The 23,030-nt window shown below is 38.6% G+C and overlaps 3 protein-coding genes across 11 annotated transcripts in view; 1 reads left to right on the plus strand and 2 right to left on the minus strand.

Moving 5' to 3' along the window:
• Nucleotides 1-8,388, minus strand: part of rgs3a (regulator of G protein signaling 3a) — a 155,635-nt gene extending 147,247 nt beyond the window's left edge. For 4 of the 7 annotated variants that reach the window (XM_044173710.1, XM_044173705.1, XM_044173704.1 and 1 more), the window contains exons 1-2: nt 8,236-8,388; nt 296-423 (exon numbers count right to left, since the gene is read on the minus strand). In XM_044173710.1, the coding sequence (XP_044029645.1) occupies nt 296-374 (79 nt within the window). In that variant the 5' untranslated portion in view covers nt 375-423; nt 8,236-8,388. Of the gene's footprint in view, nt 1-295; nt 426-8,235 lie in introns of those variants that run through there. The other 3 variants (XM_044173706.1, XM_044173707.1, XM_044173708.1) reach the window with 2 other exon arrangements.
• Nucleotides 8,389-12,564: 4,176 nt separating this feature from the next.
• rabepk (Rab9 effector protein with kelch motifs) lies at nt 12,565-17,313 on the plus strand. Of its 3 annotated transcripts, XM_044173055.1 has the most exons (8): nt 12,565-12,775; nt 13,172-13,226; nt 13,318-13,472; nt 13,883-14,038; nt 14,392-14,556; nt 16,385-16,534; nt 16,718-16,867; nt 17,030-17,313. In XM_044173055.1, the coding sequence occupies exons 2-8, from the start codon at nt 13,174-13,176 to the stop codon at nt 17,254-17,256; spliced, it is 1,056 nt and encodes a 351-aa protein (XP_044028990.1). In that variant the 5' UTR covers nt 12,565-12,775; nt 13,172-13,173; the 3' UTR covers nt 17,257-17,313. The 3 variants fall into 3 exon arrangements, with proteins under 3 accessions (XP_044028990.1, XP_044028991.1, XP_044028989.1); XM_044173056.1 differs by lacking the exon at nt 13,318-13,472; XM_044173054.1 differs by lacking the exons at nt 12,565-12,775; nt 13,172-13,226 and having other exon boundaries at nt 13,329-14,038.
• A 238-nt stretch (nt 17,314-17,551) lies between these two features.
• hspa5 (heat shock protein 5) lies at nt 17,552-21,538 on the minus strand. The gene is made up of 9 exons (XM_044173053.1): nt 21,383-21,538; nt 20,656-20,805; nt 20,288-20,519; nt 20,031-20,168; nt 19,825-19,937; nt 19,336-19,726; nt 18,972-19,209; nt 18,707-18,874; nt 17,552-18,559 (listed from the first exon to the last, which is right to left on the minus strand). The coding sequence occupies exons 2-9, from the start codon at nt 20,769-20,771 to the stop codon at nt 17,991-17,993; spliced, it is 1,965 nt and encodes a 654-aa protein (XP_044028988.1). The 5' UTR covers nt 20,772-20,805; nt 21,383-21,538; the 3' UTR covers nt 17,552-17,990.
• Between the last annotated feature and the right edge of the window lie 1,492 nt (nt 21,539-23,030).

A 23,030-nucleotide genomic window follows, 5' to 3' on the forward strand; every position in this document is an offset into this window, starting at 1 on the left:
ACCAGATCAAAGGGCTTGTTGCTACATCCAAGCCCACTTGTTGCTGCGAGTAATTGCTTCTCACATCAGGATCGAGTGTCTGGCCTGGCAGATGTATGTGACACAATCCTTTATATAACATGGACACATTCCTTTACTGTCACTATGATGGATTAAGACAGACACACTCTTTGTACTTTTTCAGTCGATGCTGTTATGGATGGATGCCAAAAACCTGTTAATAAACTATTACACAGTACAGTCTAAAACTACAGTCTATTTTCCTCAACAAAAAGTGAAAAGGAATTAACCTCACCATGGGTTCTGAGGAGGAAAGACGACGTCTCAGGGGAGTTGGCAGGGGGCTTCCGCAGGTAGACTCTGAGACAGGTCATCGTGGAGAGAGCATGCTAGCTGCCACTGTAGACGAGATGGTTTCAGCAACTATAGAGAAGAGAAGAAACGAAACTTGATGCCGCTGCCTTGTTTGTGTTGTGTGCGTGTGTGTGTGCATGTGCATGCAGTTAAAGACAGAGAGAGGGAGCAAACAGAAAAGAGAATAAAAAAAATGTTGACTGTTAAAATGTTGATAAAATGACTATATCTTTACAATTGTTCACAGTTACACTTCATGCTTCAGCCAGCGGTAGTATGTGACCTGTTTCCATGGCTGGCAATACAGGGCTCAACTTTCGTTTTCAAAGCATCCTGTTGGATCTAGCAGTCAAGGCCAGCTCACAGTAATTATTTTTTATATGCATACAATAGACATTTCAATCTGCACAATAGACATATGAACAGATATGTTATTAAACATAATTTCATTAGATGTGCGTGTGCACAATATGCACAAAACAAAAACACTGTTTCCATATGCTGTATCACTGAAACTGTCACTCTACAGCTCCCTCATAACATTTTTTATTAAACATTAAAAGATACTTTTATCATTCAGTTCTAAAAAGTTAGATGAGAAGTTAAAAAAAATAGCCATATTAATTTAAGGAAGGAAGGAGGAACAAAAAACAAAGAAAAGCAGCCTACAGCTGCCTCCAGAGCAAACAGCAAAGATATAAAAATATGGTTTTAATACAGACATTAAATTATCAGTGACTGTGACCTGTAGAATAGATAGAACTAAGCCAGCGTTGTGGTTGTGTAGCAATAATCCAGATTACTTTACAGCATGACTTAACACACCTCTGGATGAAATGTGACACAACAGCAATAGCTGCAGCACATTATTTTGACATCTTGCCCAGTGGCAGTGTACCAGTAACCCAGAGATGAACTTCGCTGCTAATCCTGATCCCACCCACCAAGAAGGCACCCAGATTAAGCTTTAGAGAGAGATGAAAAAAATCTTGTTGTTGAATTGCCTACCGCACAAATTCAAATCAGCAAGTACACACAGCATTCTCACAACAAGAACATGCACTCAGAGAAACTATTCTGGGATGTCAAAAAATATATCTCCAATTATCTTTCTCCTGCCTCTTGCCCCTCCCTCAGGACTTTGAAAAGTCATAATCATTTTCCTTTTTCCTCTCATTCTGTGCCTCCACAGAAAGCCCCTGATTCATTTGGCCCTTATCAGTTACAGTGAAGGGAAAACAAAGGAACTCCTACTCCGCTTCCTTGAAGCGGAAACTGGGCAGATAATGCTACTGTGCCATGGCATTATCTGTGTTAGGGGACAACACTGGACTTCTATATGTCAGTCCCCCACGCAGAGACACAAAATACACACACTTTTTAGGATATTTTTTCAACAGACAAAAATACTAGAAAATGCTAACTCTGTCCAGTTTGTCGTGTTTCTAATACCAGTCCATCAAAACAAAACTCCTCTCCATTACACCCCATTGTTTTCAACTATCTTGCCTTCACCCAGCCGGATAATAAAGATGGTGTATTGGAGAAAAGATGGACGACTTGTTTCATTTTATGGACATGTATTAACACTCACACTGGTCTGCACCTTGTTGTCTGTGCCTGCTCACAATTAGAACATGTTTCCAATACCACCATTATCATTTGCCCTAATTAAGCGTAGAGGTGGCATTTCCTTCTAGTTGTACTAATTATATCTTTGACCTGTCAGTACTTGCCAGGACAACAACCAGAAATACATTCACATATATCATCACTCGTGTGTGTTTAGTTCTTTAAAAATAAAATTAATTTACAAAACCGTTTAAGGATTGTCTCTGAGCGATGAGTAAAAAGAGTCACAGCAGCTTATGTTAACACTCATTTGGCAAAAAAAATACTCATATATGCAAATGTATGTGCTGTGCTTTCACTACAAGACTTGAGATTTAACTGATAAGTTATTTATCTTGTAAGTTTCAAACAGCCTGCTGCAAAAAGAGGCACAGCTGCCTCAGTTTGCATGCTTCTTTCTTCACGTGGGGGTACTGATTATTAGATGTTACAAGGTCATACTGTATGTATTGGGATTTTCATGAGCCTTGTATTTATATTGTTATCTACAGTTGATTTATTAAAAATCAAGTACAAGTTTTGATATAAACTATAAACACAAAACTTCCACAGGAGGCCAAATATTTTTGTTGGAGGGCCAGATTTGGCCCAAAGGCTGCTATTTGCCTACTACAAGCAGTTTTAGCCCCTGGGTGGCCAATGTCACACGCAACAAGTTGTGGGTCAAAACCACAGACCCCTAAAGTTATATACATAGCAAATATTCCTATGTCCCTAAAAGGTTTAAAGCATTATAAGGAAGGTGAAGACATACAGTTTGTGCAAGGCAGAGAAGTGTGAGGAAGGGGCAATATCAGGTGCAACTGTAAGAGGAAGTTAGAGGCGAGGGAGACTTAATTAAGATAGCAGAGATAAGTAGAAGAAAGCGGGACATGTTCCTCGAAGAGATGAATTTTTAATTTGTGCTGAAGATTGAGAATGACTGTGCAGTTTTGATTGGGGGTGAAGAGAGAGAAGGCTGTATGCAGAGATGTCCAGATTGCCACAGGGGCCAGCTGAGCACCTGGTGGTAGCAGACTGGAGCACATGGCTGCTTAATCAATTAAGTGAGTGACACACTATTTAAATCTATTAAATACACACCAAGTAAAAATCAAAAAAGATCAGGATGTGAGGCAGTGACAGACTAGATGCAGAACAAATGCTTAGTTTTAGATTAAATAAAAAATAAAGGCAATAAAGTTACAGATTAAACAGACTTTGAAATAAGTATTGAAAAGGCAATTAAGGGATGAAAAGAAGATTAAACTAAAGCAAGTCAGTAAATATTTGGTGTGAAGTGCTGTGAAGAAAGTTGAAATGTTTTGTTGATTAATCGATAAGTTGAACAACAGAAACATTTTGATAATCGATGAGTTATCACACAAAAATGACAAACATTCACTGCTTCCCACTTTTCAAATGTTAGGATTTGCTGCTTTTCTCTGTTTTGTGTCACTGTAAATTAAAGATCTTGAATTTTGGACTGCTGGTTGGACAAAACAAGCAATCTGAGGACGTGACCTTGGGATCCTTATGAACAGCCATTTTTCACTATTTTTTGACATTTTATAGACTAAATGATTAATCAAAAGATTGTCAATAATTAAATGAATAAATAGTTGCAGCCCTACCAAGTTTACAAAAGAAATTGACTTCTTATTTGTAAATTTCCTGTTAAGTGATGCTACCCAAAAAGCAGAAGAATCAACGGACAGTCTCGACTTAGAATTCAGTTGTCATTGACATCAACCCATCAACATATAAAATGCCTGTGTTCTGGCCTGCCAAATGTACACTTGTGCAAAAACGATAGCAGACTCTGCACAAAAATGTATATATTGCAACATACCTCACACAAAAGTACTACAGGTATTGAGCCATTATCTTATACTCAAAAAATGATCTTACCTGGTTTTACTTAAAGCATTAGCTTATTAAAATTAATTGTTATTAGATATGTTGAAGGTAAATATTTATAATTACTGTAACAAAAAGAGGTAGAAACTGTTTGTAGAGTAGCAGTATAGGCTAGCAGTTTGTTTGAGGAGGATGCTACTGTCTTCATTCACATAACCTTATGCTATTGTGAGTTATAATGCCTTTTCTCTGGTAGAAGGTGTGCTTTTTCTCCAACACACTTCATGCCACCTCAGTCCATAAATCCTTCTAGACTGGCACCAATAACGGGATACTGCTCATTAATGAAGAACACCTGCTTTTTCACACCAACATTTCTTTGAGCAGTGTTTTCTTTCCTGTCTTGCACCTGATCTTGTTTTCTGAATGTGCAATCTCTTCATCCAAGCAACCCAGTGAATCTGTTATCCATTTCAGGATGGCATATTGCTTTTATGAGGCTCAGGAATGGCTTGAAGGGGTCAGACTTGATGACAGCTCCACAATGATGCTGTAAATCTCCCAGGTCTAATTAGCAAAACCTGAGCTTGCGTTTGAGCTTATTGCCTGTTGCACTCTCAGTGTTCCTGTGCTGTTCATTTGATATGTCAGTGTGAGAAACTAACTATTCAGTATGGTAGTGCAGCACACTGGAGAATATTCAGTAAAATATGGGGGGGGAAGGCTTATTTTCCTATCTGAAAATGTCACCTACAGTAACACAGAATGGCAGTCAGGGTGGAATGTAAATAAGTACATTTACTCACTTACTGTACTTTTTGTCCTGTAATTTGAGGTACTTGTACTTTACTTGAGTGTTTCCATTTTCTGCTACTTTGTACCTCTACTCCACTACATTTCAGGCGGAAATATGGCACTTTTTACTCCACTACATTTATTTAAAAGCTACCGTCAAAAGTTACGTTGCAGGTTACGATTTTATAGGCAAAACCTGTGATGACTTTATAAAATATGACATATTGCTATAGATGAAACTACCCTACAGTATATGAAGTAGATAACATCAACTCACCCTGGACCTGCCACAAAATTAAAATGCTGCTAACATTTTAAAACCTCAGTAATAATAATATATACTTTTATGACACTGACAGGAGCCATTATGCTGCATTGAATACTTTCACTTTTCATACTTTCAGTACATGTCTTTTACTTGAGTAAAGGGTCTGAATCCTTCTTCCACCACTGATGGCAGGATATAGCAGACTAAGTTAATCTCAGATTTCATCTTGATCAGAAAGATGGAAACACCTCATGCAATTTACATGAGAAAACCATGGCGCTAGAAAAGACAGTAAAAGAAATTGATTGATTCATGTGAAATGCCGAAACATTACTAAACTGCACTCCTGATATGATGGGTAAATATAAATCAAAACAACATGGCACTCTAATTTGTTGTCTGAAAGTTCTTAAAGGTTTTAAAAAGGAAATGCAAGCATCTGAGAGATGGGCTTCACTTTTTAAACTGGAGGTTGTTTGTGCTTATGACCACAGCCATCAACAAAATGTGCTTCAGTAAGTACAAAGAGCTAGTACAAATAGTTTTGAAGCATTAACAAACTCAAAAGGACAAATCATCTTTCTCCCATTCTGTACCTACAGTTGCCAAAGTGGCCAAAACTCTTTGTCCTGCCCCTTCAGTGAATGAAAAAGAGGGCATGCTGAATACTTATCCTTGCTGGGACGTGGAACCAATTTTCGACCTACCAAGTATTTTACTGATTTTTTTTATCTGTATTTTATTATTTAAACAGCTGCACTAAACCATTTTCCGTTAAGTGTAGAATAACACGCCTATTTGGCACAACACTGTGCACAGGTGAAGATGAGTATTACTGCAGTCAATATAAAAAGGTACAGAGGACAAATCACCCTGTCCACCCTGAGGACAAATCAGATGTTTGTGTTTTGCTAATTTTAGATATGAAACATCCCAGAGTCAGACAGTAACTCTCACATGTTCATTAATTCATTCTTTTGCTCATTCATTCTGTAATTTGTTAAGGAGGTAAGATAATGTCTACAGAGGACTTAACTGATTCAGATTTGTTCACTCAGCTCCCACTCTATCTGCAACACTAACTGTGTAGGAAGCTTTGCATTTGTATGCAGTCAGTATGTGACTTTGTTAATATATATTCCTATTAGAGATCAAATCTTTATCATCCCATCGTTCCATTTAGTGTATCTCATTCTGGGTACATCATCACACTCATTGTAGCTCTCTTTTCCTGCCACAATATTACATTTTTTTAAGTCATTTATTTGTATGTTTTGATGCAGTAATTGGAACAAACCTCACTGAAGGCAAAATATATATATTTGTGTTGTTTTTTAAAAATACCTTTGTATTCCAATAGAAAAGCAGCTCTTCAATCTAAAAACTGTTAACTCCTAAATAAATGTAGAATAAATGAGTGTGGAACAGCATCCATTTGTGTTGCATGTTGTGTTGATAGCATCCTTTTTTAGACTGTTCAGTCAGAAGATTATAAAATATGTTTTCAATATATTACATTAAGACACAAATACATCAGAAATAGCCTAGTGAAACATACAGGTTAATATCATAAACACTCCCAGGGAGTCCAAGCTACCTTTCGTACATAAGTTTAAGATTTAACAAAAATACAATAGCTCAACCTACTGGACATGTTATTGAAATGCAATTTTATGTGTACTGTCAGCACAATGCACAGCAAATGATCATACTGTAGCTCCTTGGAGAAATATACCTCCTAATAGTATTCACACATGGAGAGGGAAGAAAATACATTTACTATAGGTTATAACTGCATATGCATCCAATGCACTCATTTTAAATGTTGGCTTATTTCAAATGTGGTAAAGGGCATGCAAATTTATTATTGATGTATATTATAAATGTATAATGTATTTTATATTTCAAATGTATTATAGAACTGCTAAAATTGTATCTAAAGTTTCTTACTATAGTGTCAGGACCGGTTAGGTGTGCTTTTCTGGAGAATGCTTACAGTTCCTGCAACAACTACATGTAACCACAAGATGTCGCAAGTCCACTTACTACTCCACTCTGCAACTGAGCTTCAGTCTTTTTGTGTATTTGTTTGGTGGTACATGTACTCAAACGTTGATGTGGCCTTAGGTGCTTCATCTTGAATATTGTTTCGCTACCCTGTCATTCTCTGTATTTGCACTACAGCCAACTTCATACAGTACTGTATCTTAAGCACAAATTTTACTTTTAATGTGGGGGACGGGGAAATCAGTCTACAACAAAACAAATTTTCATTTAAAGAGACTGAGACACTATAACACATAATCCCACAAACAGACTGTGTGAACCCTGTTATCTCTATAATTGGTTTGGCATGTGCAAAGAAATGTGCTGATGTACCTTAGCCATATGCTGTAAATCTTACACACAACATACAGAATTATATTAATGTTACAGTACTTCGAACAATACTATATCCTATAAATCATTAATAATGATGGGAGTAGAGATACAGGCAGGTGAGTTTTACTCTTAGACTACTCTACAAGGGGTGGATACAACAGACACACCTGTACATTTTAATATCTAATAAAATAAAATTGCAATGTAACAAAGAGGAAAATGTAAAATTGTCTTACTGGACCCCTAGGTGATTTTGGAGGCCAAAATGCATGGTTGTATCATCATAATGATATTGTCTGTTTGGGTGGACAAGTATGAACAGTTATCTGCAGCACAGTAAAGAAGAGTTTTTACCTTATTTCCCAAGCTACCTTCAGCAGGAGTTTAGCAGGCTCTTGGACTTTTGAGTCATTTGAATCACAGACCTGCAAAACTTAGGTGATCTGACAAATATTACCTCAGTTTGAAGGCTTTTCCAGATGCTTCTAAGACTTCTAATCAGGAGGAATGAGAAAATATTCCCTCTCCTGCATAGTAAGGACATTTTCTAAACATGTTCCTCAAGCTGATGCTAAACTAAACTAAGATGTCAGCCAGAAGTGTCAAACTTTTTCCTCACCTGAAGCAAGAAAAATACAAATTCTTTATTATAACTGTTATGTTTAAATATAAAATAATGCTATTAATATTGATAGGCTAAATGATAATAAACCTTTCAATTTAGCTGATGCAGCTGATGAGCTAATTTAAAGCAATTTAGGAGGGGGCTTAAAAATCTTAAATGTGCAGCCAGTGGAATAGGCCATTTTTGTTATTGGTATCCGGAAAACATCTTCAAAACATAATACATAATTGCTTGTCAAATGTTCTGCTGGACTTTTTAAACTTTGACTTGTATTTAAGTGGAAAAAAGACTCGAATTATAAACGCAAAAAAGTGTGGCACTGCGGTCACCCATAACCTACCTTTTTAGGTCAAACGGAGACTGAAGACACTATGCTCGTTCGAGCTGACCTGCGCCTCGCCTGGAAAGTGGTCGAGATCAGGCGGCAGCAGCAGCGGGCGGTCACAAAAAGCTGCAGTCAGGTCCGAGTCACGGAGGTAGGTCTATCTGCGGGTCCACAGTAGTACAAGACAGGTCTACTACTTGACACGCCCCCAAAACGGTGTCAGTTTTGATAGGTTTAGGCATCAAAACAAAACCACATGGTTAGGTTGAGGCACAAACACTGCTTGGGGCACGTTCAATCTGAAAACGATGCACACCATTTTGTTAAGGTTTCCAGGTCCTGTTTTCTTAAGGATGCCTCCCAAATTTCAGTGGCAGTCAGCACTACCCAGTCCTCCAAGGAATATGGGCTCGCCCTTAATCTTAATAAATGTGAATTATTACCAGTAAACCTCAGTGACCTCAGTTTCCGATATCCCTGTGAGAAACATATCTTGGGGTCCAAACTACTAAAGATAGGAAATCCAGAGGCACTTGAAACTTTAATCTAATTATTGAAAAGACCCAAAATGTCCTCAACCACTGGTTACAAAGAGACTTGTCTCTGAAAGGTTCTGCTCACTAAGGCGGAAGGTATATCTTGTCGAACTTATGCTGCTGAGTCATTATATGTTGATAATTAGGGCCCCAGCAGCTAAATTATTTTATCCAAAAGAATCGCATTTTTGAGGGGCTAAAGGTGCTCGAAAACTCAAGAAACTTTGCACAAAATTCAGAAGTGGTGAAAATTTACATTTGACATGGGTCTTGCGCATGGGTGTGGCAAAATGGATCGCTAGCACTCCCTACAGAGCAGCCCCTGGAACAGTTTCACCTAAATGTATGAAATTTGGGGGGCACATGTATCAAGTCGGCCATTTTGAATTTAGTGGTAATTTTTGTGATTTACAGGCTCCACCTAGAGAATTAATTGGATCAACTTAAAATTTTCGCAGTGCAATCTTAAGACCACGGCGATTAAAAGTTATCAAAAGCTTGAGTTTTTGTTGAACGGCATATCTGTGGCGTCATCTTGACTTTGATGTTTCGCCATAAAAGAGGAATTTCTTATAACGAGTGTACATGGTCAAATCTTCCCCAAACTTCACAGATTTATGCCAAAATTCAGTCATGGTCATAGCGCCGTCTACTGACAACAGGAAGTTACAGACCTTATACTCTTACAAGTTACACCTACCAGGTTAACCAGATAAGTCTTAAGACCTTGGTGATGCTTCATTGTGAAGATTGTGCGTTTCCATCAAACACTGTTGTTGTGGCAACTCATTATTCAGAGTGCAACAGGAAGTTGTTGTAACTTGAGTGTACATTATCCAATCTGTGCGAAATTTTGCATGTTTGATAAGAGTCCCCACCAAGCACTTCATCATGCTAATTAGGAGTTGTAGTCATTGCGCCACCTACTGGCAACAGGAAGTATGCCTTGTGTGACAATCTTCATTTGATTTACATGAAATTTTCAGGGTGTGGTCCACACTTCATATACTGGAACATAACGTAGTGGGTGTTCTCTAGCGCCACATAGCAGACGCAGGAAGTGATATTCAACCCCTCCATGTAGCATCCAAAACACAAAATTCAGAGCCACATCAACGACCTCCGGCAACAGTGCCGCGGTCAGGTGCAAGGGCCCATTCATCGCTGCTTGCGGCTTTAATTAAATTTTTAATTCTATTGATAGGATGCTAAGCAGTTTCTTATGGAAAAACAAAACCCACTATATGTGAAAATCTGTAGTTCTGAATACATACAACAATGGTGGGCTAAATTTTATTCATTTAAAAAAAATTAAAAAATTAATTAATTTAAAATAAATTAGATCAAACAATATCTTAAAAAGCCTATTTCTATTTGGAATTTAATCTCTCATCATGTCTTTTCACATTTAGGTGGCCTAAAATTCTTTCTGCTTTGTAACTGTAGTATTCAAAAAATCCAACTTAAACTTTCCAATTTTCATCAACAGGTTCATTTGGCATGGTCTCTGATTTACAAGCACAATTTATCTCCACAGAGATGTGATATTTGGAACAACTGTAATATTATATATACTATATAAGAACAAGTCATTATTTTATGATACATGGTTTTACAATGGCATTATGCTAGTGAATCAGTTGTTTAATAAAGAATGGATATTGTTTCTACAGAATTTCTCAGGTACAATATATCAGTAGCCCCAATAGACTTTTCTGTAGGTTTTGACACTATCCCATCTGGTAAATACATACTATTTAGGAATGTAGACCACTCTGCCCTTGTCAGTGTCACCCGCTGACCCAATTCACTCTCTAAGAGGTCAAATTTGTTTTTCTTTTATATAGTTATGAACTCCAGAATAAGGGATTTGTTTCAGGGCAACATGGTTTCTATTCCAGCAGCAACATTTTATTGGAGCAATTTTGTTAGTAAGTAAGTAAGTAGCCTAGGCTTCACGTCAAAGTGGATTTCGTAAAGGAAGATATTTGATAGATGCTTTAGTGAAAGTTAGTAATGAAGCAGAAAAATCAGGTCTTGGCTATAGTGTACTTTGATATTGAGAAAGCTTATGACTCAATGTGGAGGGGAGGACTTAAAATGAATAAAATGGATATTAATGGAAGGCTAAACAACTGGGTTTAGACTTCCTGTCTAATCGGACATTTCGTGTTGGAGCTGCTGTTCCAGATTATTTTGATATTGTAAATGGTATTCCTCAAGGTAGTACTATTAGCTTTATTCTGTTTATATTATTATTATTATTATTATTATTATTATTATTATTATTATCATTATTATTATTTTATTTATTTTATTATGATAAATTATATTTTTATGAATGTTGGTAGACTGGGTCAGTGCTTTATGCAGATGATGGAACGATATGGAAAAGAGGGAAATACATTAGGCATGTGACTAATAACATTTGGAGTGCTATACTGAAGGTTGAAAGATGGTCATATGACTGGGGATTTAAAATGTGAATTACAAAGTCATGCTACATGTTCTTTACCAGGAAGAGAAGGCTAGATAATAATGCATATTAAACTGTATGGTCAAAGTATGGAAAGGGTAACATAGTTCAAATATGAGAAATGTATATGGAGGAATCATGTTTAACAGGTTGAATAAAAATGTAAAAAGTACTGAATCTCATGAGACCAGTTTCTGTTTATGAATGGGGAGCAGATCAACAGTCATTGGATAGTTATAGGGCCTTAATACAATCATGTATTGATTATGGATGTATGGTACATGGAGCAGCAAGAGTGTTTTGGAAAAACTAGACAGAATACAGTTCAGAGCTCTAAGACTCAGTATTGGTGCAGTTAAAACTACTCCTCCTGATGCACTACTGGTGGAAGCTGACGAACTATCATTATATGTAAGACAGTCGAAGTTGTCACTGGCATATTGGGTTAAGTTAAAGGGATCTGGAAAGGAACAACCTGCAACAAAGATGCTGTGTGCTTGCTGGGAATATTCACAACAACAAAAAGGTAAAGGATTTGGCTGGAATATTAATAAAGTAGCAGAAGAATATGGTTTAAATATTTCTAGAGTATGGGCCACTGTGTGAGGTAATGTTCCTCCATAGATATTTCCAGTACCCAATGTGAACTTGCTTGTTGTCATTTTTTCAGACTCTACTGCAGCTTTTAATAGTTTGAATTCAAAAGAAACAGTAAGAGATTATTTATCCATGGAAATATTTACAATAATGCAGAGAATACAAAGAGCTGGAATTAATGTACTATATGTATTGCTACTATAATGTATTTTGTTGGGTTCCTGAACATGTTGGCGTGGAGGGAAATTAGAAAGACGAGATTGCAAAGACAGCATTGAAATTAAAAGAGGATGAATAATAAAAGGAAGTGAGGGATTCATGGCAGAAGAAGTGGGACACAGATATCAAAGGCAGACACTATTACAGCATACAGAAATCAGTGAAGGTGAACTCTTAATTTAATGGCAAAGTGGATGTGTTGTAGGCTAGATATAATTTAAAGAGCAACATCTCATGTGATGAGACGTTTGAGCTAGGACAGGGATGGAACTTGGAAGGGATTTTAGGGATGGGTGAGAAAATGAGGGAATATTTTACATGTTTTACTTAAAGATACAGGATTAGATCGTAAGATACAGTTTTGTTTTGTTTTGTTTTTTGTATTTTCTATCATTTCTTTCGTGTTGTTTCATGTAACCTGAGGTGTGTAAAGCTTTGATATTACACACTCCGGTACAGTAGGTGGCGGTATGCATATATACACGTTGGTTAGCGATCCGCCGTTAAATCAGAGAAGAAGAAGAACCAACGTTTCCACGGTTGCGTACTGTTTTTAACGTAGAGCTGTGCTTTGGTTGGTTACTTAAGTATTTAAGCTAACTTTACAGTTGCATTTAGCTATAATAACCGCTGTCATTGTACGGACGTTAGAAAGTGGTGCCAGAATACCGACTTCAGTTAAATGACACGGATAATTAGTCTCTCCTCTTTTCATCAGGAAGAACAGGTTAGTGGGGAGGAAGCTGTTCAGTTCACATGCTCATTTGAGTTAGCAAGTAGCGGCTTGATAGCGTCATAGTCGCTAATTTAAGCCATATTTCATAGATTTACGATTGTGTTTTACAAACTACCAATCACTAACCGTTTACAAGAAGAACTATAAAACACCTAAATATTTGGGTTGCTTCGACTGTAGCTAATTTCACGCAAAGGCTTCTGTGGATAGCAATAGCAGACTTATTACAATCATAATAAGTAAAATCAACAATACATTTGACCAAGGCTAGTAGTGTATCAGGCATTTGTTTTCGCACCCGATCGCTACTGAAAACGTAAGAGATTGATCCCTGACAAGAGAAGTATGAAATAAACAACACCAAGTTAATTCACTTATTTTTGACAGCTATGGAGTTTCTCCCAGTACTTGACCCTCTTGATAAACCCAAAGAAGGAATATGGTACGTCAATTCAGATCAATTAGTTGCATTTTTTTATGTCAGGTGCTAACTTTTTGTCTTGCTGAAATTGTTTTGTTGTTGTTGTTAACAGGTATTCTTTGATACCCAGGGGAAGTGCTCCAGGTGTTAGTGTGGGTCACACCTGCACGTTTATTCCATCTGGAGATGGAGGAAGAGGAAGAATCCTTATTGTTGGGGGTGCCAACCCCAGCGGCAGTTTTTCACATTCGCACATCATAAATCTAGGTTAAAAAAACATCAGTAAAGAATCTGTCCAGGGATATGACATTTGCAAAACTGTGTTTTACAGAGGCTAGGTCAGTGTATAATCTGTTTGTGGTGAAATCACAATCACCACTGACAAATGTGTAATTTACAGCAAGAGTAGGGAAAGGAGGTTGTGAAGATGTTTTTCTGTTGAATTTGTTAATAGTATATTATTATGGATAAAGCTCCCATCACCAATAATCTTGAAGATGAGACGAGCAAAAATTTATGTCAGGGGTTCAAGCATTGTGTACAGTGTCACTTGTCACTGCACCATATTGGTAAAACACATTGTTGTTATGTGCTTGGCAGGGTCATTAGTGTGTTGTTCCCTTCACATTCATATCATAGGGCTTTCCTTGCATTTTTGTCGTGTCTGACTCCACCAGATAATCATGAATGGGACATCCCAGACTGGGAGGGTTTGGAGGCACGCTATGAACACTGCAGCTTTGTGCCAGAGAGCTGTCCTCAGAGCCTGTGGGTGTTTGGAGGGGCACAGCAGAGCGGCAATCGCAATTGTATCCAGAATTTACAGCTAACAGGTAAATCCAAACTTAATTCCACCTAGCAATCTGTACTCTTCATTATTAGTATAGCACTCAGGTGATTTTGCAGATTACCATGGTGTCACTCAAAGTTAAGGTGCTTATCTACTGTAAGAAATCATCTGCTGTAATGTGTGTTTGCAGTGAAAACCTGCAGACTCGCTGCCCTCTGTCATACATGTTTGTCACGTTTCAGATGTAAACAGTCTATTCAGGTAACAAAGCCACCTGGTTTTTAACTGTGTTGTAACCAATTTTGTTGCTGTTATGACCTGACAGATTGATCGTACATTATGTGACTAGAGATTTCTGTAAACTGAGTATGATCCATCATATACATGTGTGTCCAGATAGTGGGTCTCGCTGGAAGAATGTAGTGGTGAATGGCAAACCTCCCAGTCCCAGGACATACCACACCAACTCAGCCTGCATAGGGGACAGACTGTATGTCATTTCTGGTGGCGAAGCAGGAGCTGCACCTGTCTCAGACGCCAAACTTCATGTCTTTGATACAGGTTTGTGTTGAATTAACCAGCTGCTTAACATAATTGTATCAAGCAGTGCTTTACAATAGGATTACCTTTGAGTCCACATCGACTCCCATTGGTCAAATTACTTAATTTCAACTTGCTAAAACACTGCTAAAGCATTTAAATTTTTTAGCACATACAAAGTTTATGAACATCGGGCATATTCTTGTGTTTTTCATTGAATGATCCTGGACATTCAAAATAGTCATAATTACCTTTTAAGTCACTAATTGTGACCTTTTAGGAGATCATGTGACAAATCTTAATATGCTTTTTTTAGAGATACAGGAGATTGCAAACTGCACAAATGTTTAGTGGCATTTAAAGGTCCTTTCAGTTGAATACTTTACATTTATTTTAGGTACATTTTTTATTCACAAATGTAAATATATTAAGACACAATTAATGGTGTTTTTATGAGAGAACTAGCACTGTACTGCAAATCACTAAAGTATATGAACAAGAAAACAGCAAAAAAACACTGAACATTATTGATGCCTTAAAATTATTACGAGACCCTTTAGCTATTTTATTTTATTCTACTGTGTTTTTTCTGTCTTTTATTAGGTTATAATTTTGTTTACATTGTGTGCTCCGTTTTCTAAACAGCCTACTACTGATGATGTATTATTACTTGCCTTATAGCCTGTTGTTGTACAAATTCTACTTAAAAAAAAAACCCAAAATAAAAGTTGCCGCTTCCGAAAGAAGCTGATACGAAACCATGGTTACGAAAAATTATGACAGGTCCTGTTTCCACCTACACCTTAATGAAGGATGACAGCGTGGAAGTGGTTTGAGAAAGTGACTGTGCCTGACTTCCCTTTTACTTTTGTTGCACCTGTTACGGCAGACCAGCTTTCACTTTTTTTTACATTTGTATTAGTAAATGAAGTTTGGTGACCTCTTGTAATTCCACACATACAGTAACTGCTCTCAACTTCAATCTGAGCAGAAGTCTAATCCAGAAGAATTGAAAACACCTGTGAGGGTTTGCAAGGCTTTTAATATTTTTGTCGCTCTGTAAGCATCCAGTCTGTAATTGTGATTATATTTGGAAAAGAGATATTTGTGATTGCAAAAATTACGAAATGAGCATTTTGTGTTTTGATGGAAAGTGATACCAAAATAATTTTCTGTGAGAAAGTGCCATAGCTTTTTATCCTGTTTGCTTAAAACAATCATCAGGAAAAGCACAGGTGTAATTGATTAATAATGGTTGCAGTTCATTTAGGTGTGCCAGTTCCAGAACCCTGTTTTTGTTCATGCTGGCTCACTGGCATTGTCGACAGGGACACTTAAATGTAACAGAACCATCATTAATGCTATTAGTAACACCTGTGCTTTTCCTGCAGTTACAGTCAAACTGTCTTCTGTTAAAAAAAAAAAAAAAGGGTATGGTAATCCTCAAATTAAAAACATATAAACTTGAATCCTGATCAACAGATCCATAGATTAGAGTCGTTTGGAAAGAAAATAGTTAATGAAAGCTTTACCGACTGATGCTACCTGACTCCATATAATGTACGCAGATGTATTGTATCTGTGATGGATTTTCACTCGTCAAACTTGTTTGATAGCATTTGACATTTTTAATAATTAAATAATGCATAACCCACCCATTGATGGTGTGACAATCTTATTCTGCCTCCAGATATTGTTCAAAATGAAATAATTGTTTCCATGTTAACAAATACTGAGAACAGTTTGTATGTGCCCTTTAGAAGTCAACCAAATGGTTCCTCAGTTTATATTTACATGTCATGATGACAACAATAACCAAATATGTGATGTTATATTTTGGCGTTCGCAGTGTCTTCCACCTGGTCCCAACCAGAAACGCAAGGCAGACACCTGCCAGCCAGACATGGCCACATTATCGTAGCAGTGGGTTCAAAGATCTACATTCATGGAGGCATGGCTGGAGACAAATTCCACAATGACATGTACTCGCTTGATACAAGTAAGCCTGAACTCTCTGACATCACAATAAGAGGATCAAAGTGTGTCTATTTCCCAGCTGTCTTGCATTTATCTCAGATGATCATACCGTATGGAAATGTAGAGCCTCAGAACTTGGGAATGGGTCGTTTGTTGTGTTTATTTTAAAAAATAAAACCATGTGTCTGTACTGTACTGTTTAAAGGGATCATGACGTGGGAGAAAGTGCAGACCAAAGGAGACATCCCACCAGGAATAGCAGCCCACTCAGCTGTGGTGCTGGGCAAGAATATCTACATTTTTGGGGGGATGACTGCAGATGGAGCCAGCAACTCCATGCACAGATTCAACACTGGTACACATTTTTTCAGAAGCCCTTAAAATGACAATATTTGTACTTTATTATGTCCTACACCACACTGTTTCACATCTATACATTCCATGGGGCAGTTTAATGAAAATCATAGCTTTAATTTGAGCTTGTATTGTACTTGAATGTTATACCTCCTGTTTGCAGATAAAAGTAGATGGATCCTCATAAAGTTTGAAGGGGATATGCCACCCAACCGCCTAGACCACTCCATGTGTTTATTGCCGTGGAAGGTGTGTGCTCATGGGAATGGAGATGAGGAGCAAGGCAACAGCCCAGCAGCCTCAGAGACAATACACCTGGCCTTTGTATTTGGAGGGATGGACACCCAGGGTGTCATTCATAATGACTGTATAATGACTGTGGTGACATGATGTGCTTTAAATGTAATATTAATTTACCCAAAGGTGTAATAAAATGTTTGTCTAGTACTTGCATAGTTTGTTTTTTGTAAAGACAATTTTGTACTGTTGATACTGAAATTAACAGTTTAGTTAGTTCACTAGAATTCTAAAGCATAAATCTGGGTGCTAAGAAAAGGCTGAAATGTTAAATCATTTCAGACAGTGGTGAATATTTGCAGATGTTGAACACAGTATTCAGCGATAAACACATTTGACGATCTATGCCAAATGTACCCTAAAATTGTAAATGAATGTAATGACAACATTTTGTATCAAACATTTATTTCAATGTCTTTCCAGAAGTACAATGACCAGATTCAATAAATAACTTTTAGCATTGCTTGTGAACATAATGAGCCCTTAATCGCACTGGAATGGACCCACAAACACCTGAAAACCCACCCCCACCCCCACTAAGTCCCTCCCCTGTACAGAACCCCATCAGGACTGCCTGAGAACAGCAGCAGCAAGCCTCATATCCGGGCTGACGAATATCTCCGCTCTCCAGCGAAGAGAATACCCCTCTCACACTGAAACTTATTTTAAAAGTCTTTCAGAAGATTCAGTATGGTTGCTTGTTATCGCCACCCCTTCCCAACCAACCAGTCCTCTCACTATTTGAGTCCCATCAGTCCAATATATACACATCTAGATGCCACTATCTGAGAGGCAAGGGGCGACAGGCGAGTTAACTTCAAACCTGCCTACAACTCATCCTTCTCATCTTGCTCACTGTCTGCTCCCTCAGGTGGGGGTCCGCCTGCACTACCATAAAGCTTGCTGATAATGGGTTGAACCACTTCCTCCAGCTCCTTCTTCTTGGCCTGGAAGTCTTCCAGGTCAGCCTCCTGATGGGACTCCATCCACTCAATCTTCTCCTCCACTGCCTTCTCAATGGTTTCCTTATCATCATCTGACAGCTTACCGCCGAGCTTCTCCTTGTCACCGATCTGGTTTTTCAGAGAGTAGGCATAGCTCTCCAACTCGTTACGGGCGTCGATCCTCTCCTTCAGCTTCTTGTCCTCATCAGCAAAGCGCTCAGCGTCGTTCACCATGCGCTCAATATCTTCAGGTGTCAGACGGTTCTGGTCGTTTGTGATTGTGATCTTATTCTTGTTGCCTGTACCTTTGTCCTCAGCAGTGACGCGCAGAATACCGTTGACATCAATCTCAAAGGTGACCTCAATCTGTGGTACACCGCGAGGGGCAGGAGGGATGCCAGTCAGATCGAATGTGCCCAGCAGATGGTTGTCTTTTGTCAGAGGACGCTCACCTAAAAGGGAGAGTCAGTAATTAAGCTTATACAATATTTTAATTTGTGTGCATACAAGGAAAATGCAAATGATAAGTTTGAATTTTTTTTATTATTATTTTTTTTTATTTTTTAAATGCAAGTTACTTTGCAATGTCCAACTCTTACCTTCATAAACTTTAATAGTGACAGTGGGCTGGTTATCAGAGGCTGTAGAGAAGATCTGGGATTTCTTTGTGGGAACTACAGTGTTCCTGGGGATCAGCTTGGTCATTACTCCTCCGACTGTCTCAATACCAAGGGTCAGGGGGCACACATCCAGAAGAACCACATCGCCTGCAAGAGAGGAAGATGTTTAGTAAACAGGATAAAGATGGCAAGTTCAGTTAAATAGAACAGATCCTACAATGTAGGAGCAAGATGGCACACTTACCAGTGTCCTCCTCTCCAGAAAGCACCCCAGCCTGCACAGCAGCTCCATATGCCACAGCCTCATCAGGGTTGATGCCCCTAGAAGGCTCTTTACCATTGAAGAACTCCTTCACCAGCTGCTGGATTTTGGGGATACGGGTGGAGCCTCCAACCAGGACAATCTCATCAATGTCAGACTTCTTCAGGTCAGAGTCTTCCAGCACCTTCTGTACAGGCTTCATGGTGGAACGGAACAGGTCCTGACAAAGTAGAAGACTGTTAAAAGGCTTGTCAAACAAAAAGTTATAAAAAACAAAACAGGTATGTTTCAGTTGTGCTATAGTCATTGTATTTACACAACTGAACTGATAGGCTGTATAACTTACCATGTTGAGCTCTTCAAACTTGGCACGGGTCAGGGTCTCAGAGAAATCTTCTCCCTCAAAGAAGGACTCAATCTCAATGCGGGCCTGATGCTGGGCAGACAGCGCCCTCTTTGCCTTCTCAACCTCACGACGCAACTTCTGCACAGCACGGTTGTCTTTGCGCACGTCTTTGCCAGTCTTCTTCTTGTACAGCTTGATGAAGTGCTCCATGACACGCTGGTCAAAGTCTTCACCTCCCAGATGTGTGTCACCGTTGGTGGCAACCACTTCAAACACGCCATTGTCAATGGTCAGAAGGGAGACATCAAAGGTGCCACCACCCAAATCGAACACGAGAATGTTCTTCTCACCATCCCTCTTGTCCAGGCCATAAGCAATGGCAGCAGCAGTTCTAAAGAATACAATTATGAGATTATAGAGGAAGGAAGGGAAATATTTTCACAAAAAAAAAAAAAAGGACAGACAAAATTATTTTCATTAGACACTTACGGCTCATTGATGATTCTCATAACATTCAGACCAGCGATGGTTCCAGCATCCTTAGTGGCCTGGCGCTGGGCATCATTGAAGTAGGCAGGTACAGTGACCACAGCATGTGTAACCTGAGGAAAAGAGGAGACCATTAGATTAATTTATAAATGTTTTTTTAAGGACTAGTATATCCTTTAATGTATATTCTTTGAGGTTTTTTGTACCTTCTTGCCCAGATAAGCCTCAGCAGTCTCCTTCATCTTAGTCAGCACCATGGCAGAGATCTCCTCCGGAGCAAATGACTTCATCTGGCCACCACCAATGTCAACCTGGATATGAGGCTTGCTCTTCTTCTCAGTAACCTAAAAGAGGAACATGCATCAATATTAATATACCAAGTATGTCACACAAACATTACCTGAGGACCTTTAGACCCTACAACCATAACTTTTACTTCAAATTGTCAAGAGTAGAAACTTACCTTGAAGGGCAGGTACTTGATGTCCTGTTGCACAGTGGAGTCACCCCATGTGCGTCCAATCAATCTCTTGGCATCAAAGACGGTGTTCTCAGGGTTAGAGGTCAGCTGGTTCTTGGCAGCATCACCAATCAGGCGCTCACCCTCACTGGTGAAGGCCACATATGATGGGGTGATACGGTTACCCTGGTCATTGGCGATGATCTCCACACGGCCATTCTTGAATACTCCAACACTACAGGAAAACATTTAGGAAATGATTACTCAAAAAAAGGCAACAACTTCTGAATGTTATTCAATTTTCAAAGTTGCTTGCTTAATTACATTTTATTCTAAAACAATCAAGCCAGAAGACACTTTTTTCCTCTCACCATGAATAGGTGGTCCCCAGGTCGATTCCAACCACAGTCCCCACACTCTCTTTCTTGTCGTCGTCATCGGCAAACACGGTGCCGGCCACCAGCATTACAACCCACAACAGCTTCATCTTTGCTTGTTTTAACTCAGATCTACAAAGAAACCTGCGAAGAAGACAAAATGTAAAAAACGTGGCCTTGCGTTTATGACGTGGGCTATCTGCCTCCCAAGTTCACGTAGCTACCAGCTAACGGTAACTTCATGCTTGATGTCGTTTACTGGGTTTCAGACTCATGATCGATGGGAAGCGTGGCCTTTGCAAGAAATCCCCAGAAAATGTCAAATTTATAAGCGCTGAAGGAATATGGGTAAACTGGGTGGAGCCTCTTCCGAATTGTGGTAACTCCGCTGACTAGATTTTTTTTCCATCCACCGGTAGCTAACAGTTAGCTAACCACGTTAGCGGGTGTAGCATACATGCGAGGGAAACTACCTTGCCATAATGAGCAGTTAAAAGTACGTTATTTTAGCAAGGTAATGTTATATTGCAATCACAGTGACTGTCCATCCGATTCGAAAAGCTATTGTAAACTTCGGGTAACGTTAAATACATCGCTATCGTGAAACTTGAGCTTAGCTGGCTTAATGATACCGAAATTATTTTAAAATGACGTCCTGTTATAGAAAATACAAAATATTACGTTGTCGCATTATTATATTCACAACAATGTTTGTACATACCTTAATCGCAGTATTGTCAATGAATTAACGGCCTTGACGTTGCCTCAAATGGTACCAGCCTCTTTATGCAAAGTGTATCTCTCCTATTTGTCTATTCTATATTCTTTCCTCTGTGAAATGATGTTGAATGAACTGTGCTCTCTGCATATATAAGCCGTCACTTCTTCCCCGTCGTGGAGGCCCGCGATTGGCTGAGTAGCTGCTCGTTGGAACGCGCTCATTGGTTTCATCCGGTACGCTGGCCACCGCTGATTTGCAGACATCGGGTTGAGGCGACGTCACGACTTTTGCCTACTGTGCCGGATGCCGATTGGCTCTTTTTGTCAGGCGGATTCATGAACATGGTTGGAGCAACGACACGCCTGTCTAAGGACTAAGGAAGGGTGCATTTTCATATTTCGTATATTTGAAGTTAGTGCTACTTTTTTAATAATGGCCCCACATGTATTATATTGACATTCATTCTAAAATTGCTGTTGTTTCAAGCAGTGCGCCTGTGTGGATATTGTGTTGGTATCATAAGTAGTAATGATGACTCACTGCAATGAGTAAGAAATGTACAAATTGTGTGTAATATGTATGGGACTAATTGCCTAAAAGCAAATGGTGTTACATCAGATAAACTGGATTGTCTGGACGTTTCATCAGTGAATGTACACACTTGCAATTATGGCTGAAGACATCCACCTTGAAATGCAAGCAGCCTGCAATAATTTGACTTATCAAGTTTTAACATGGGCACTCTCCAGCCTACTCTCTCAGTGATCACATATTCATCACAGCTGTACTTAATTATTTTGTACACTGTAGGTTAAGCAAGTTACAGTACAGCCTACATCAAACAAAACCACATACACTGTATTCTGTTATGCAATCTCCAATGCCAAAAGTCTAAATAGGTCAAGGTTAGGTAACTGGTTGCCAGAGCCACACTTTAGTCTATATGAGCCCTTTCAAATGTGTAGACTCACACCAGCCAATGTATGACTGTAAATGGGATATTTAAGAAAGTACTGTAATATAGAATCAGATGTTACTTGTGTTTGTCTTAATTATAATGTTAACCTGTTCTGTCCACTTCTGTCGTACTTGCAAGCCTAGTCATCATTATTACTTGCATGTGGTATGTCAGGCTAAATATGAGGAACACAGTGAAAAATACTCCAATAACAAATAAATCTGCCAATGGGGTGAGATCAATACACTTCTTTCCAAAACGAATCAGCTTGTTTCAAGAATTTACTAGAAACCAGGATCATTTTATTGATATTATTGCAGTGATCTGCTTAATTCTGTGTAATATACGCACACTAATTTCTAGAACGTTACTGAAATAAATAATTTTTTGTTTCAGGAAAATTCTAGAAATGACAAGAAAAAAATAGAAAATCTGTGAAACAATTAGATTTTTTATTTGTTTGAGGGATTTTCTATAATAGAGTAACACCGACATAAAATTTCTGAAACTTTCTACAAATTATGGCCTGTATCACCTTGAAACAAGACAGAATAAGGCACACTTTTGATGTTAGAATTTTTTTTAACAAGTTAATTTGTATTGTACTGGAAACAGGCAAGACCAGGCCTTTGCTTTTGCTGCTCCTAAATTATGGAACAGCCTACCCCTCCACATCAGGACCTCACCTAC

This window comes from Siniperca chuatsi, linkage group LG18, assembly GCF_020085105.1.
Source record: "Siniperca chuatsi isolate FFG_IHB_CAS linkage group LG18, ASM2008510v1, whole genome shotgun sequence".
Classification (NCBI taxonomy): domain Eukaryota; kingdom Metazoa; phylum Chordata; class Actinopteri; order Centrarchiformes; family Sinipercidae; genus Siniperca; species Siniperca chuatsi.